At 36.4% G+C, this 17,040-nt stretch overlaps 1 protein-coding gene across 2 annotated transcripts in view; it reads left to right on the forward strand.

Annotated features, from left to right (window-relative positions):
* Positions 1 to 17,040, forward strand: part of IARS2 (isoleucyl-tRNA synthetase 2, mitochondrial) — a 58,961-nt gene that overhangs the window by 25,101 nt on the left and 16,820 nt on the right. For both annotated transcript variants that reach the window (XM_017526332.2, XM_017526333.2), the window contains exons 12-14: positions 2,260 to 2,420; positions 11,281 to 11,383; positions 12,738 to 12,831. In XM_017526332.2, the coding sequence (XP_017381821.1) occupies positions 2,260 to 2,420; positions 11,281 to 11,383; positions 12,738 to 12,831 (358 nt within the window). The remainder of the gene's footprint in view (positions 1 to 2,259; positions 2,421 to 11,280; positions 11,384 to 12,737; positions 12,832 to 17,040) is intronic.

The raw sequence follows: 17,040 nt of genomic DNA on the forward strand, positions 1-17,040 counted from the left end.
GATCAAGAGCATCCTGGCCAACATGGTGAAACCCCGTCTCAAAAAAAAAAAAAAAAAAATTGTTCTTTGCAGAAGCAGTGAGAATAGGATAATGTATTGTCGTAGTCCAGTCACTCAGTTTCAACAATAATGAGCTTTTGGTTAATTTTGTTTTTGTTTTATTTTGTTTTGAAATGGAGTCTTGCCCTGTTGCCAGGCTGGAGTGCAGTGCCCTGATCTCTGCTCACTGCAACTTCTTCCTGCTGGGTTGAAGCAATTCTCCTGCCTCAGCCTCCCAAGTAGCTGGGACTACAGGCGCGTGCCACCATGCCCAGCTAATTTTTGTGTTTTTAGTAGAGATGGGGTTTCACCATGTTGGCCAGGCTGGTCTCGAACTCCAGACCTTGTGATCTGCCCACAAAGTGCTGGGATTACAGGTGTGAGCCACAGTGCCTGGCCAATTTTGTTTTTATCTACATTTCTTCTACCATCCACTTTTTACCCCTTACCAATTGTATTATTTTGAAGCAAACTCCAGGCTTTATTTTATTTTATTTTTTTAAGTAGGGTCTCACTCTGTCACCCAGGCTGGAGTGCAGTGGTGTGATCTCAGCTCACTGAAACCTCCACCTCCCAGGCTCAAACGATCCTCTTACCTCAGCCTCCTGAGTAGCTGGGACTACAGGTGTGTGCTACCACGCCTGGCTAATTTTTGTATTTTTTGTAGAGATAGGGTTTCGTCAGGTTGCCTAGGTTGATCTTCAACTCCTGAGCTCAAAGCAGTCTGCCTGCTTCAGCCTCTCAAAGTGCTAGGATTACAGGCGTGAGCCCAAGATAAACTCTTTAAAGCATAAATCCCATGCTATTATCACAACATTTAAAAAGCAGTAGTTATTCCTTAGCAAAATCAAGTATCTATTCAATATTCACATTTCTTATACTTTTAAACCAAGTATAGTATTAATCAAATTGATTTATAGGCATTTTGCCATTCTGCCAATAGATGGTGCTACAGAGAGTTTTGGGGGAGGGGACTTCTGGTAGTAAATGGTGAATGAGGAAACCATTTAAACCTTCTCTGAAAATGTAACAATGCTTTTATTAATGGATAGAAAGATTTTTTAAAATGAAATTAACATTTTGACCTTTTTAGAGACTATTAATAAACATTTTTGCTATACAATTCATCTTTTGCTAATTGACAAATGAAATCAAATGGTAGCAGTTTTTAGCCTTTTTGTGGGAGTGAAGGAAAGCAGCTTTATTGATAGGAAGTAACTTATCCATTTGTCTATTTATAGGTAGATATTTATTTTAGAGACAGGCTCTTGCTCTGTCGCCTAGGCTGGAGTGCAGTGCCATGGTCATAGCTCACTGCAACCTTGAACTCTTGGGCTTAAGTGATCCTCCCACGTCAGCCTCCCAAAATGCTAGGATTACAGGTGTGAGCCACATGCTTGGCCTTATTTTGAGAAAGTGTTTTCTACATTGTAAACTATATTATGTAAAATTAGGTATATTGCGATCTTTTTTGGCAGCTTACGATAGTAATTTATTTTATGTATTTTTATTTTTTTTGAGATGGAGTTTGACTCTTGTTGCCCAGTTTGGAGTGCAATGGCGTGATTTCAGCTTATCGCAACCTCTGCCTCTTGGGTTCAAGTGATTCTCCTGCCTCAGTCTCCCGAGTAGCTGGGATTACAGGCATGTGGCACCATGCCTGGCTAATTTTTAATTTTGGTGAAGATGGGGTTTCTCTATATTGCTCAGGCTGGTCTTGAACTCCTGACCTTAGGTGATCCACCCACCTCGGCCTCCCAAAGTGGTGGGATTACAGCGGTGGGCCACTGCGCCCAGTTCAGTAATTTATTTTTTAAGCATTTTTAAAAATGCTTAAAAAATGGTGGAAATCAAGTTTGAATTGATTTTAACTGTACAGTAGTTTAGTGAAGTATTATACTTCTATGAAAGCTTTTATTACCAGTTTTGATCTAGGGTTGGTGTAAATTGGAAATTGGCATAAAATCTTTTGTAACATTGTTCAAAGGTGAAGTCTGCTCCTGATATTATTTATTAAGTTCTTTGTGGCTTCATTTTTACTTTGCCTTATTTGCTCTGAAATCTTTTAGTTTTTCAGATTTTTTTTGGGGGGAGGAGCAGGTAAGAAAGGCATGTGGATGGCTACAAACATCCAAAAGAAAGAAATGCATTTCGAAAATTCACTGTCTAGAATCTTTGTTCTGCTTTTCTCACAAGACTTTATTTATGAATTAAATGCAGGAATTGTTAAAAAAGGTGAAATTTATTCCTGGATCAGCACTGAATGCCATGGTTGACATGATGGACAGGCGGCCATATTGGTGTATATCAAGGCAAAGAACTTGGGGTGTTCCAATTCCTGTGTTTCATCATAAGACAAAGGATGAATACTTGATCAACAGGTAGAATGCTTTCTAAAATTTTTCAGTGTTTTAGAGTGAGTTGTTTTTTCTTCAAAAATGGAAAAATAATGTGGACAATTGAGAACTGTTTATATATGTTAAAATAAAATACGCTAAAATAGTCTTTTTGGGGGACTAAAATATAAACTAAAAAAGATTCTTTCATATAGTTAAAATATTAAAAACCAGATTTACATAAATATTGATACTTAGAAGTAAAGGCTCTGATTTTTTTTCTATGAGAATTTATTGGGCTGGATTAAAACATCCTGGATCCAAAGGTGGACAGTATTTAGCAGGTGAACCTGAAACGTCATTTTTCTTCATAAATGAAGAGAATCACTCTCATATTCTGAATCTTCTCTCCTTTTCAGTGGAAATGGAATTATGTAATTGTATGGATACTTAAAATTCAAGAAACGATAATATAGTTAAATATACATGATTACACTGAGCGTTATATTCCCAGTTCTTTCTTCTTTCCTTATTATTATTTTTTTTTAATTTGAAAAGATAATAGATAACATAGTGAATAATTCATAATAGAAAAGCTTGTACACTGAAAAGTAGGCTTTTTTCTGCTGCAGATACCCGGAACCATTTATTTATTTTATTTTATTTATTTATTTATTTTTATCTTAGGGTTCCGGGAAAATACAGGCCACAGATATTTTTTGTTTTTTGAGACAGAGCCTCGCTCTGTCATGTAGGCTGGAATGCAGTGGTGCAATCTTGGCTCACTGCAACCTTTGCCTCCTGAGTTCAAGTGATTTTCGGCCCCAGCCTCCTAAGTAGTGGGACTACAGGTACCCACCACTACACCTGGCTAATTTTTTTGTTTTGTTTTGTTTTGTTTTCTTGTTGAGACGGAGTTTTCTGTATGGCCAGTCTGGAGTACAGTGGCACGATCTCTGCTCACTGCAGTCTCCACCTCCTGGGTTCAAGTGATTCCCCTGTCTCAGCCTCCTGAGTAACTGGGACTATAGGTGCATGCCACCATGCCCGGCTAAGTTTTTTTCATTTATGAGAGAGCAAGATATCTAGGGAATTTTACTGAAGTGATTGATGTGGGTGGGGATTCCTCAGTGAAATAGCCCCCTGGACTCTGAGGTGGATCATATGTATGTATTTGTAAATATAGCAAACTGGTTTGACTATAATTTCATCCTGACAATTAAATGGTACATCAGTTGATTGGTCAGTAAGTTAGGTGAAATAAATATGAGCTTTGTCAGAAAAACACAAACGAGTTTTCATTAGGTATATTTATGTTTTATTTACTCAATACATTTACGTGGTAGTGTTACAGATTCTTCTGTGTATCTGCCAATGCATTGGTTGCGTGGTGTTAGTTGATTTCTGGTATTGAAGTAGCACAGTCATACAGAATATTGGCCTAAAGAAATGACAGACAAACTTAGCCACATTATCTGTCAATTCATAGGTCATTTTCCTGTATACCATTTCTGAATGATGACTCTTATCCTCTTCCATTACTGGATCTTTTTGGTGATATAACACTTGAATTTAAGAAAATTGATATTAATTCTTAACCATTTGTTAATTTTATAAAACAGGCTGAAAGCTTATCTTGTTTCTGCCAGAATCAAATCAGATTCCAAGTGACCACAATTTTCTGTCTTTCTTTATTATACTTTTATATTGTAGCAAGTTGGTAGCCATCAAAAGTAACAGCATCTCCAATGGAAATTGGTACACAGTCCACATGGAGTTGCTGTTACACTTGGTAACACCATTAAACATAGAAGAAGATTCCTTTTGCTCTAGATGAGATCTGTACTATATCTCTAAGTAAACCTGTTTCACAGAAGAGTCTCAATATATTCATGTTCTAAATACATTTAAGGACTGGTAGATTTGAAACTCTGTTTCATTGTGATTTGAATTAATGGTGTAATTTGTATTTTATATCATATTTGTATTTTCTCAAGAAATAATTCCAATTCTGACTTTACTGTAATTGATCATTTTTTGAATCTGTGATATAATGCCATTAGAAGTTAGGTTGAAATCTGTTACTAGTCAATAAAAACAGAATAAATAATTTTTAGCATAAAAAAGATAAAATTTAGAAACACTGGCTACCTAGGAAGGAAAAGAAGTTGGTTAAATTTCTTTCATCATTTCAGACAGTTATTATCGCTTTCATGCTATTAATGTTATAGCTAACATATGGAAACTTAGCCCCTGACTTCTGGAAGTTATGAGAAATTTAGTAAAAATAAGCAAGGAATTTCCAGTATAATTTGAGTGTTAACTTTAGCTACCTCAAATTTTTTCTCAATTAACAACAATAAACCTTTTGTTCAAAAAATTTTTTTATTAAAGAAAAATTTCTCCAAAATAGTTTCCTGTTACCTTTAAAACATAAATCTAGGATGAAATTAAAAATAGAATTTTCCCTCCAAATTTCACTGTGTTCTAGAATTAAATTTAGTAAGCAAATGTGAAACATTTAGCCTCTTACCTCATTCTTCCAGTAAGTTCTACAGAAGAAGAGTTGTCTTAATAATCCTTAATATTTTTGCTTTTAAAGGCAAAACACAGAAGACCGTGGGATGATAGCAGCAGTAGTTTCTTTGTTACTTAGCAATCTTAATGCTGCTTAATTTCCACAACACGCTAAATAAGCCTCATTCCAGTTGATAGCGAAGTTCAAAATGATTGGTTGGTGTTTTAGTTGCTCATGCTACCCACTGGTATTTCACAGATTGAAAGCTAAGAAGGAACACGTAATGCATGTGTTTAGATAAGGCCTTTGAGTAAAGTACAAGGTTTTATGATTGAATTATTACTTTGTGAAATACAGCATTAAGATGGAAGCATATAGATTACATACTGATAAGTGGTTTCACCCACTTTTATCAGCACTCATTTATACTGATCTTTGGGTTATAAGTTAACTATGTGTTTGTGTTAAGTATAGGATATTAAAGAAATAAAGGGAGAATTCTTAAATTTCAGATAAATTTAGACGTTTTTCTTGTATTTTTTCTTGAAGAATATTAAATGTCACAAGGAAATAGAAAATGGTGTACAAAATTTTTTAAGTATTATCTCAGTTTCATTATTTAAAAAAAATTCCACTTCTAAGTATTTGCCAAAGGAAATAAGAGGACTGGTGTCTCTTGTATGGAGATAGGTATATAAGATGTCCAATACAGTTGTTTTTATAAAGGAACATAATGATATACAAAAGAAGATGTAATTTAAGTTAGTGATAGAAGAATGAATATGCACCTGTTAAAAATGTCAGCTTAGCTCCTAATGGTTGCCTAGTATCAAATGAACATAATGTATTCAACCTTTGGATTTTGCAAGATTTTTGTCATATCTCTGTAATGAGTATCTTTTGAACACTTGTTCACTGTTAACTTTATATATTTTTTTCAAATTATTTTTTCAAATTTTGTTTAAACATTAAATTCATCTTTGTTTTTATCATCATTATACCTAGCTCAAGTTTGCGGGTTATATGTCTATTTTTATTGTAATTTTTGTTTTCAAAATCTCTATCACACTTTTTACAGAAATTCAGACTACCAGAGTATAAGGCTAGAGAAAGCTTTCTTTTGGTGATACCAATTCTGTGCACTTAAATTTTCATTTGTTTGGATTGTGAGGATGTTTTTGTCTTAGAAATCTGTATTTTTGTTTGTTATAAATTTTGGTTTATTTATTAAAATTAATTTTTCTTTTTGTTTTGAGACGGAGTCTCACTCTGTGGCCCAGGCTGGAGTGCAATGGTGTGATCTTAGCTCACTTCAACCTGTGCCTCCCAGGTTCAAGTAATTCTCCTGCCTCAGCCTCCTGAGTAGCTGGGATTACAGCTGTGTGCCACCATGCCCAGCTAATTTTTGTATTTTGAGTAGAGACGAGGTTTCACCATGTTGGCCAGGATGGTCTTGATCTCTTAACCTCCTGATCTGCCTACCTTGGCCTCCCCAAGTGCTGGGATTACAGGTGTGAGCCACTGTGCCCAGCCTTTTTTTAATTTTTTTTGAACAGGATCTTACTCTGTCACCCAGGCTGGAGTGCAGTGCTGCAATCTCAGCTCACTGCAACCCTGCAACCTCCGCCTCCCGTGTTCAAGTGATCCTTCTGCCTCAACACCCCTCACCTCCAAGTAGCTGAGACTACAGTCATGTATCACCATGCCTGGCTCATTTTTGTATTTTTTTAGAGACAGGGTTTTGCTATGTTGCCCAGGCTGGTCTTGAACTTTTGAGCTCAAGCGATCCACCCACCCCAGCCTTCCAAAGTGCTAGGATTACAGGTGTGCGCCACTGTGCCTGCCCAAAATTAATTTATTTGACAAAAATTGCATATATTTATTATGTACAACATGTTTTGAAATATGTATGCATTATGGAATGACTAAATCTAATTAAACATATTGTTGGGTTTTTCTTCTCATTTTAAAGTTGACTTTATCTTATTGTTTTAAAATATAAATAATTTGTCTACAGTCTCAAAATAGAACTGAATTACAGAACATACTGTTTACTAAAGTACATTTAGTAAACTTTAGTACATGGTGTTTTCATATTTTACAATATAAAGTAAGGAAGGAAGTCTTGTTCTTTAAATATTAGTGAGACTTGCTCTCTTAATGAGATAAAGCTTCTGCCCTTAAAAATATTTCATGTTTCTTTTGAATACATTGAACAAATTTCTCTTTTGTTCTGATTTATATACATAAATAACAAGGAAAACTTAACTGTGTTGTTTTATTTACAATAGCCTTTTTGAAATTGGATTTTTAAAAGTGATTGTAGGATTGCTTTTCATTGGTGTAGCTAATGTGTAGTTACATTGTTTCACATAAGTATAATTAGATAAGCTAAAAGAAAAACCAAAAACCTTTCCTCCTTACTAAGAGACTTTTGTCCGTTTTTTAAAAAGTTTTTTTTTCTTTTGAGACAGTCTTGCTCTGTCACTAGGTGCCATGCTAGAGTGCAGTGGCACAATCTCAGCTCACTGCAACCTCTGCCTCCCGGGTTCAAGCAATTCTCTTGTGTCAGCCTCCTGAGTAGCTGGGACTACAGGTGTGCACCACCACGCCCAGCTAATTTTTGTATTTTTTAGTAGAGAGGGGGTTTCACCATGTTGGCTAGGATGGTTTTGATCTCTTGACCTCCTGATCTGCCCGCCTCGGCCTCCCAAAGTGCTGGGATTACAGGCATGAGCCACCGCGCCCGGCCTAAAAGGTTATTTTAAACTTACAAGTAAAGTGTATATAAAGCACAAAATTACATTTCTTATACTAAAATATATTCTACATCTAAGTAAATTACTAATATTAAAGAAAATGTGGCAATTAAAATGAATTTTAGACTAGAGGTGTTTGACTAAACTTGGTGGGATTTTACAGTTGCCTTGATAACATGCCAACAGCAAAATTGGACTCTTTCTTTCTCAAAGCTTTTAGTTATAGACTCAGTAGGTTACTTGAATATAGTTAAATAATATTTAAAATGTAATTGAATTTTCTGATATTTAAGAATATGAAAAATAACTTTATTTTATTAAATAATAATTTTTTACAATAATGGTCTTGAACTCCTGGGCTCAAGTGATCCTCCTGCCTTGGCCTCCCAAAGTACTAGGAGTACAGTCATGAGCCACTGTACCTGGCTAAGAATATGAAAAAGAGCTTAGTTTTATTAAAGTTGAATTTAGCTCTAAAATATGAATGTGGAGCTGAGTGTGGTAGCTCACAACCCATAATCTTAGCATTTTGGGAGGCTGAGGCCTGAGGATTGCATGAGGCCAGGCGTTTAAGACGAGCCTGAGCAGCAAAGCAGATCCCCATCTCTAGAGGGAAGAAAAAAATGAACAGGGCATGTTGGCATGGGCCTGTAGTCCCAGCTACTCAGGAGGCTGAGGCAGGAAGGTTAGTTGATGCAGGAGTTCAGGACTTTAAGTGAGCTATGATCATGCCACTGCAATCCAGCCTGGGCCACAGAGTGACACCTTGTCTCAAAAAACTTAGTTAATTAAAATAAAATAAAATGGATATGTTTCATCTATAGTCATAAGGTTACTCATCTCTCTTTAGTTATTAGGAATTTTAAGAATAAAAATTTTCACCTAGCTGTCTTTGTCACAGCTTTTTCCAGTGTTTACAGAAACTGAAATGATTTATTCTTATCATTATCCAGTAAGTCACAGGTAGAGTCTGGTCTTTGGACTTGGAGCTTGCCATGTCAACACACTAATCTCCTGAGACTGCCTAGTTCCTAACTTCATCTCTGATACACAGTCTTCATTATGCCTGAGTAAAAGAGCCTTTTTGCCATTGCTTAGCAAACTCCAGTGAGTTCAGTTACAGTGTTGTCTTTATAGATGAGTTAGAGAGGGAGAATAAAGAAGTAAAAACAGTACCAACCTATGTAAATTTCAAGCCCTGGTTTTAACTGTTACTTGCTTAGCTTTGTAAAAGGAACCTTTAGGTGCAGAACAAATCATCTGTCAAGACCCACTATGTATTTCTGTGAACCCAGTTAGCAAGTGCTTGTAAAGTGCTTTGAAAAAGATGTGTGGTGTATGTATACGTGCTTTGGTTAATAATCTTTATCCTAACATTTTTACCATATTTGCTAAATTAATATGAAATTTCAGCCATTTAGTTTTACTTCGATATTATTTTTATCTGTTTTTCCAGTATATTTAAAACTGTTTTACTGTTTTATTTTACTCTCTACCTAAACTTGCCATCTAAGGATAACGTTGCAAAAAAGAAAGGCAAAATGACACCGATTTTTAGAATTATTTTTTAATGAGAGTTTCGTTAGTGTAAACAGTATTACCTACTATAATTGTGTGTATATATGGATGTAAATGTACTTTACTAGTATCTCTTTTATGGTCGGCTTTGTTTTTTCTTTTGGTATTTAGAGTTATTCAGATTTTTGTATTATAACATATTCATATTTTCTTAACGGAAAATGTTCTGGACAAACTATATAAAATAATAATATGCGACTAAATACTATTGTCATATAACTAGGTAGTTATTACATAAAGTTTTTATGGTCTGATAACAAAAGTTTATCTTTACTGTTAAAGTCCATCTAAAATGAGTGACTGTCTTAGAAACATGCATTTATGCCCATTTTACTCATTATTTTTAAGTTCTTCAAAGTACATGATGGTAGCATGATACTTTTTAAATCTGTCCTTCCTAAAATACCAACTTAGTGATATACAGCCTTTGTAAGGTGTTTCAAATTTAGATTTGTGGAGCATATTTAATTTGTACTCATTTGATTTTTGCTTTCCACAACAATTTTTGACGTTTTAAATCTGTCCTTCCTAAAATACCAACTTAGTGATATACAGCCTTTGTAAGGTGTTTCAAATTTAGATTTGTGGAGCATATTTAATTTGTACTCATTTGATTTTTGCTTTCCACAACAATTTTTGGTAAACACTTCATTTATCTGTGAATTATCAGGCCCAGACCTGACATCAAATAATCAGTTTGAATAATGCTTATATAATATTTAAATGTGCCAGGTATTGTTCTATGTGTTTTATATATATTAACTCAGTTAATATTCATAGAAAGTCTCTTAATGATGTTTTACTATTTGTGTTTTACAAATGGGGAAACTGAGGTAGAAATGCTAAGTGCCTTGCCCGGGTTCAAGTGGTGGTGCCAGAAATTAAGCCAAAGCCCCCTGCTGTCAGGGTCCATGCTCTTGGCCATTATATGTACTATGACTAAATGAAAAACAACCAAAGGAAGCTGTAATAGCAGCAAAGCTGCAATAATAAATTCAGTATTCTAATAAATTAAAAGTGTGTTATTCTCGTGAGAAAATATAGTATGATTCTTTTCCCTGAGTTTAATTTTCAAATCATTTATTATTGTTTATCTTCCCAAAGGTACAACAAGCTTTGTTTATTTGATAGGGATTTGTTGGCTTTCTGTCATGTGTTAAGCACTGTACTAAGTTTTATGTGTATAGTCTCATTTAGTTTGTAGTCGTTCTGAGGGAAGTGTCTAGAATTACTTACAATGTAAGTTTCGTGAGGGCAGGGATCTTGTGTATTTTGCCAACTGCTGTATCTCCAGTGCCTACAACTGTGCTCAAGGCACCGGAGGTATTGCATAATTTTTGAACAAATGAATGAGATTATTCACAACAGAAGGGAAAGCCAAGTCTTAAAGAAGTTTTGGTATTTGTCCATGGTCATATAAATACAAAGCAACAGTCAGAATCTAAGCCTTGATATCTGTCATCACAGTCCTGCTCTAGTATGGCATTGCCACTTACGCAGATGCCTGTAAGCAGGGAGGGAGTCCTGGAAAGTTTTCAAGCAGATTATTAGTGTGATAAAAGAAGTTTCGGAATGCATTTATTTCAAGGTCTGTTTTGTAAATTTAAAGGGATGAGGGAAGGGGGAAGTCCTCTCAGACCATTGATTGCATCAGTCTAGTTTTGAGGAAATGAGGTTGGACTGATAACAGTGTCAGTGGGAACCGCTGTAATCTTTCAAAGGTAGAATGAGAGAATGAGTTGGTTTAATTTAGTTAGAAATCAGAAGAGGAAAGATCATTAGGAGGTTTCAAGTATGTACCTGGATAGAAAATAGATTGGTAGAAATAGCTAAATCAGAACTGAAACAGGGTGGTCAGAAGACTTTTTTTTCTTTTTAGGGATATGTATAATCATTTTTTAATTTATATTGAATTTGAAATGATAGAAGTTTTTTTCTTCAAACTAAGGTTTGAGGAAAAAGTTAGGAAAAAAAATCACTGTTTGTTAATTTGAAAATGTTATTCTTCACAGTAATTAATTGAACAATTCTGCCATGTCCCCCTGAATAGCCAAACTATTGAGCATATTGTTAAACTAGTGGAACAGCACGGCAGTGATATCTGGTGGACTCTTCCCCCTGAGCAACTTCTTCCAAAAGAAGTCTTATCTGAGGTAAATTTCTGTTTGTATTTAACAGCCTTTATTACAGTCCTATATTACAGGACTTAATGACAACATGAGAGATTCTTGAGGGTTAAAAAGCTATCTTACATAAAGTTAACAAATATATTCGCTGTAAATTAGTAGCTAATGCAGTTTGAAAATGGACATTTTGTTTAGCTATAGAGGTGTAGTATTTAAGACTGGGCGTCATGACTCACACCTGTAGTCCCACCCCTTTGGAAAGTGAGACAGGCAGATAGCTTGAGTCCATGAGTTCAAGACCAGCCTGGGCAATATGGCAAAACCCTGTCTCTACAAAAAATACAAAGTTTACCCAGGCATGGTGGCATGTGCCTGTAGCCCCAGCTACTTGGGAGGTTGAGGTGGGAGAATGGCTTGAGCCTGGGAGACAGGTTGCAGCGAGCCGAGATTGCACCACTGCACTGCAGCCTAGGTGACAGAGTAAGACCCTGTCCCCAAAAAACAGTATAGTGTTAGGTTGGGTGCAGTGGTGCACAGCTGTAGTCTCAGCACTTTGGAGTCTGAGGCGGGTGGATCACCTGAGGTCAGGAATTCAAAACTAGCCTGGCCAACATGGTAAAACCTTGTCTCTGCCAAAAAAAAAAAAAAAAAATTAACCAGGCTTGGTGGTGCACGCCTGTAGTCTCAGCTACTTAGGAGGCGGAGGCAGGAGAATTGCTTGAACCCAGGAGGTGGAGAAAAAAAAAAAAAAAAAAATTAACCAGGCTTGGTGGTGCACGCCTGTAGTCTCAGCTACTTAGGAGGCGGAGGCAGGAGAATTGCTTGAACCCAGGAGGTGGAGGTTGTGGTGAGCCAAGATCATGCCACTGCACTCCAGCCTGGGTGACAGAGAGAGACTACATCTCAAAAACACAAAACAAAACAAAATGTGGTGTTTCATATAGTAGTGGAATGTGAGGGTCAGTTGTTACCTTATTGAGGGCCAGGATTGATTGATTTTGACTGATTTGGTTGATTAAGCTCATGTAATTATTACTGTGAGAGAACAGTGTCTAATGTTATATCAGGCCTTTGGAGATTTGTAGTAGAGTTAGCTGATTGTATCACACATTAAAATTTCCAAATTTAAAGCTAATTTCAAGAAAATAGAAAGCGATACATATTACACGGGTAAATGTGTAATTCAGTGGCTGTAGATACTTTTAAATGTGATTGGAGGGAGTTGTACTTAACCGTGAAATGCTTAAAAATATTGTAAATTTCATCTAAAAATGTGAATTTCATGGTTGTATTTCATTTTCTGAAGACTTTTGGGATGCAGTTTTTATTATCTATATTGTGATCTTTGTTTAACTAACGTGCTTTTACATTATCTTATTAGGTTGGTGGTCCTGATGCCTTGGAATATGTGCCAAGTCAGGATATTTTGGACATCTGGTTTGATAGTGGAATTTCATGGTCTAATGTTCTGCCAGGTAATTTTTAAAAATAGATATATGCCGATCAAGAAGTTTTGAAAATATAGAATTGGTATTTAGAAAGGATCTGTGATTGAAAGGTTTTTTTATGTGTGCTTTATTTAGAGATCTGCTACATTTTAGACCTGGAAGGACCCTTAGAATTTAATTAATCCAATGATTTCTAAACCTTTTTTGTTTTTCGAGATGAAATTTCATTTAGAATTTATGGTACAGAAAATAGTTAAAAATGGGATTTTTTTCCCCTCCCTTCAGCCAGTTCATTCTCCTTGGCCCACTTGGCAACCCCAAGGCACCCAGTTTTGTAAAACAAAATTTGGAAGTCACTGAAATAGTCTGACCCCATCATTTTTCAGAAGAGGAAATGAAAATTACTTAGAGCCAAATTAGGTGATGGTCACATAGCTTAATAGTTAGTGTCGAACTAAAACTCAGGTACCCTGATTTTCAGTTCTCGTCTTCTATACTACATTGCTTTTCATGGCTTTTTCTCCTCTCTTTACAAGTAGGTAACTAACGTTATACTTACTGATAGTTAAGGAATGTTTTTGACTGATTGGATAAAGAGAAAGGAGAGACATTGGGCAGGAATTAGAAAGGAGTAGCAGGAGAAGGCACATATTAGGGAATGTGTTTAGATGCTGTGCTAAGTGAAAAGCTAGAGTTCAAATGAAGAAGAACAAAGCTTGTTATCACTGTGAAGTTAGAGACAGGATGAGATGTCACGGAAGCAGTGATGGATCACACAGTTCCTCACACTCCTGCTAAAGGGCCAGCTTTGGCCTGGGAGATCCTGTTAGCTTTCTGGAGTAAGGGAATGTGGGAAAAGTAGCTTGTCTGTGAATCTCACAATAAGATTCCTAGTAAGTGGATATATTTCCTTCATTTAAGCCTTTCTTTCAGCTTAGGAAATTTGAAAAACAAAATGCATGTAAATTCATGTTTACTCTCTATTACAGGAAAAATGTGCATAATAATAATGGCCAAGTATAAGTTACATATGAATTTTTATAATTTTTTGTGTAGTGTTTTTCAGAATGATTTCATCACTTTCTCCCAGCATATTTGAGAGAAAATATTGCAAGTTTAGGTACTTTATTTCTCTAAATTGTGGTCGTGTATTATATATTGACATTCCAGTCAGTAGCAGACTGCATATATGATGACGGCCTCACAAGATGATAATAAATTAGACTCCTGAACAACAGGGTTCCAACTGCACAGCTTCCATCTACTTATATGCGGATTTTTTTCAATGAAATGTGGATGGAAAATACAGTATTCTCAGGGTTTGAAACTCACATGTAGAAAGGGAGGGCTTTTTGTATACGCAGGTTCAGCAGGGCCAACTGTGGGACTTGAGTAGGTACAGATTTTGGTACATGTTGGGGTAGGGGGCTCTCAGGGGTTGGTGGGCCCTAGAACCAATCCTCTGCATATATCAAGGGATGACTACTGTATTTTTATATACCTTTTCTGTGTTTAGATATATTTAGATACACAAATAATGACCACGTGCTGACACTGGCCTGCAGTATTCAGTACAGTAACATGCTGTGCAGGTTTGTAGCCTAGGAGCAATACACTATCCCATGTAGGCAGGTGTAAAGTAGGCTATCCCACGAGGTTTGTGTTAGTACACTCTATGACGTTCACGCAATGAGGAAATCACCTAGGGACACATTTCTCAGAGCATATCTCTGTTATTAAGCAATGCGTGAGTGTGTATTGAAAATGCAGGTCAGTAACACTACTTAAGGTAGTAGGAAGAAGAGATTCCTGCTGGCACATTTTGGGCAGCATCCCGAATTTTAGAAAAGAGTATGACAATTGTGAGACAGGGAGGTATAGTATATTTCACAGTTTATTCACTTCTTTAGATTTCGTGAGAATTAATGCTACTACCATTGTTGGCTTTCAGTTTCTGAAGTGGTTTTACGTTACTGAGTGCAGTAAGCGCACGTTATATTTGATGCCTTCGAGTGGGTTAAACTGTGAAAACTGTCATTAAGACCTATCTGATAGAGTTTAGTCATAATATTTCTAGAGTCTGATTTTTTTTTTTTTTTTTTTTTTTTTTTTTGAGACAGGGTCTCACTTTGTTGCCCAGGCTGGAGTGCAGTGACACAATCTCAGCTTACTGCAGCCTCTGTCTCCCGAGTTCAGTGATTCTCCTGTCTCAGCCTCCTGAGTAGCTGAGATTACAGGCATGTGCGACTACACCCAGCTAATTTTTGTATTTTTAGTAGGGATGGGGTTTTACCGTGTTGGCCAGGCTGGTCTCAAACTCCTGGCCTCAAGTGATCTACCTTCCTTGGCCTCTCAAAGTGCTGGGATTACAGATGTGAGCCACTGTGCCCAGCCAGAGTGTGATATTCTTAACCAAATGATTTTCACTGCAACAGAAAAATTTTAAATTAATTCATAATAATTGTACATATTATTGAGTACATGTAATGTTTTAATAGGTTCATTCAATGTGTAATGATCAAATGAGGGTGTTTAAGCTATCTATCACCCCAAACATTTACCATTTCTTTGTGTTGGGAACATTTTATATCATCTCTTATAGCTATTTTGAAATATATAGTTAATTGTTAGTATAGCCACCCTACTGTATAAAACACTAGGATTTATTCTATATATTTAACTGCTTTTCTATCCCATTAACCAAACTCTGTTGATCCCTCCCTCTCACTCTTCCCAGCCTCGGGTAACTTATCATTCTACTTTCTACCTCCGTAAGATCAACTTTTTTAGCTCCCACATATGAGTGAGAATATGGGATATTTGTCTTTCTGTACTTGGCTTATTTCATTTAACATCATGACCTCCAGTTCCATCCATGTTGCCGCTGATGGGAGGATTTCAGTCTTTTTTTTTTTTTTTTTTTTCATGATGTCTTTATCCATTCATCTTTGATGGATACTTAGACTGATTCCATATCTTGGCTGTTGTGAATAGTGCTATAATAAACATGGAGGTAGGTACCCTGTTAATATGGTGATTTTATGTCTTTTGCATAAATACCTAGTAGTGGGATTACTGGCTCATATGGTAGTTTTGTTTTCAGTTTTTTGAGAAACCTCCATAATTTTTCATAATGACTGTATACTGATTGACATTCCCACCTAAGTTATAGTAGCTCCCTTCTCTCCACATCCTTGCCATCATTTGTTACTTTCTTTTGGATAATAGCCATTCTAACTGTGCTAAGATGATATCTTCTTGTGGTTTTGATTTGCACTCCTCTGATGATTAGTGATGTTGAACAGTTTTTCATATACCTGTTGTCCATTTATATGACATCTTTTGAGAAATGTCTGTTCACACCCTTTGCCCACTTTGTAATGAGATTATTTGTTTTCTGGGTTTTTTTTTTTTGTTTTTGCTGTTGATTTATTTGATTTCCTTTATAATCTGAGTGTTGGTCCCTTGTCAGATGAATAATTTGCAGATATTTTCTCCCATTCTGCAGGCTCTCTTCACTATATTGATTGTTTCCTTTGCTGTGCTGAAGCTTTTTGTTTCTTTCTTTCTTTTTTTTTCTTTTGAGACAGAGCCTCACTTTGTCGCCAGGCACCAGGCTGGAGTGCAGTGGTGTGTTCTTGGCTCACTGTAACCTCCACCCCCCGGGTTTAAGCGATTCTCTTGCCTCAGCTTCCCGAGTAGCTGGGACTACAGGTGTGCGCTACCACGCCCAGCTAATTTTTGTATTTTTTAGTAGAGACAGGGTTTTACCACATTGGCCAGGATGGTCTCAATCTCTTGACCTTGTGATCCGCCCGCATCGGCCTCCCAAAGTGCTGGGATTACAGGTGTGATCCACCATGCCCGACCAGCTTTTTCTTAATATAGTCCCATTTGTCTATTTTTGTTCTTTTACTTGTGTTTTTGAAGTCTTAGCCATAACATTTTTGCCTAGACCAGTGTCCTGGAGGGTTTCTCCTGTGTTTTCCTGTAGTGGTTTTATAGTTGTGGGGGGGTCGTAGATTTAAGTCTCTCTTTTGAGTTGATTTTTGTATATGCTGAGAGGTAGGGGTCTATTTTCATTCTTCTGCATATGGATAGCCAGTTTCCCAGCACCATTTCTTAAAGAGGGTGTCCTTTCCCCACTGTATGTTCTTCGTGCCTTTGTTGAAAATCAGTTGGCAATAAATTGGTGGATTTCTTTGTGGGTTCTCTATTCTGTCCCATTGTTCTTTT

Source organism: Cebus imitator, unplaced genomic scaffold, assembly GCF_001604975.1.
Source record: "Cebus imitator isolate Cc_AM_T3 unplaced genomic scaffold, Cebus_imitator-1.0 Scaffold42, whole genome shotgun sequence".
Taxonomy (NCBI): Eukaryota; Metazoa; Chordata; class Mammalia; order Primates; family Cebidae; genus Cebus; species Cebus imitator.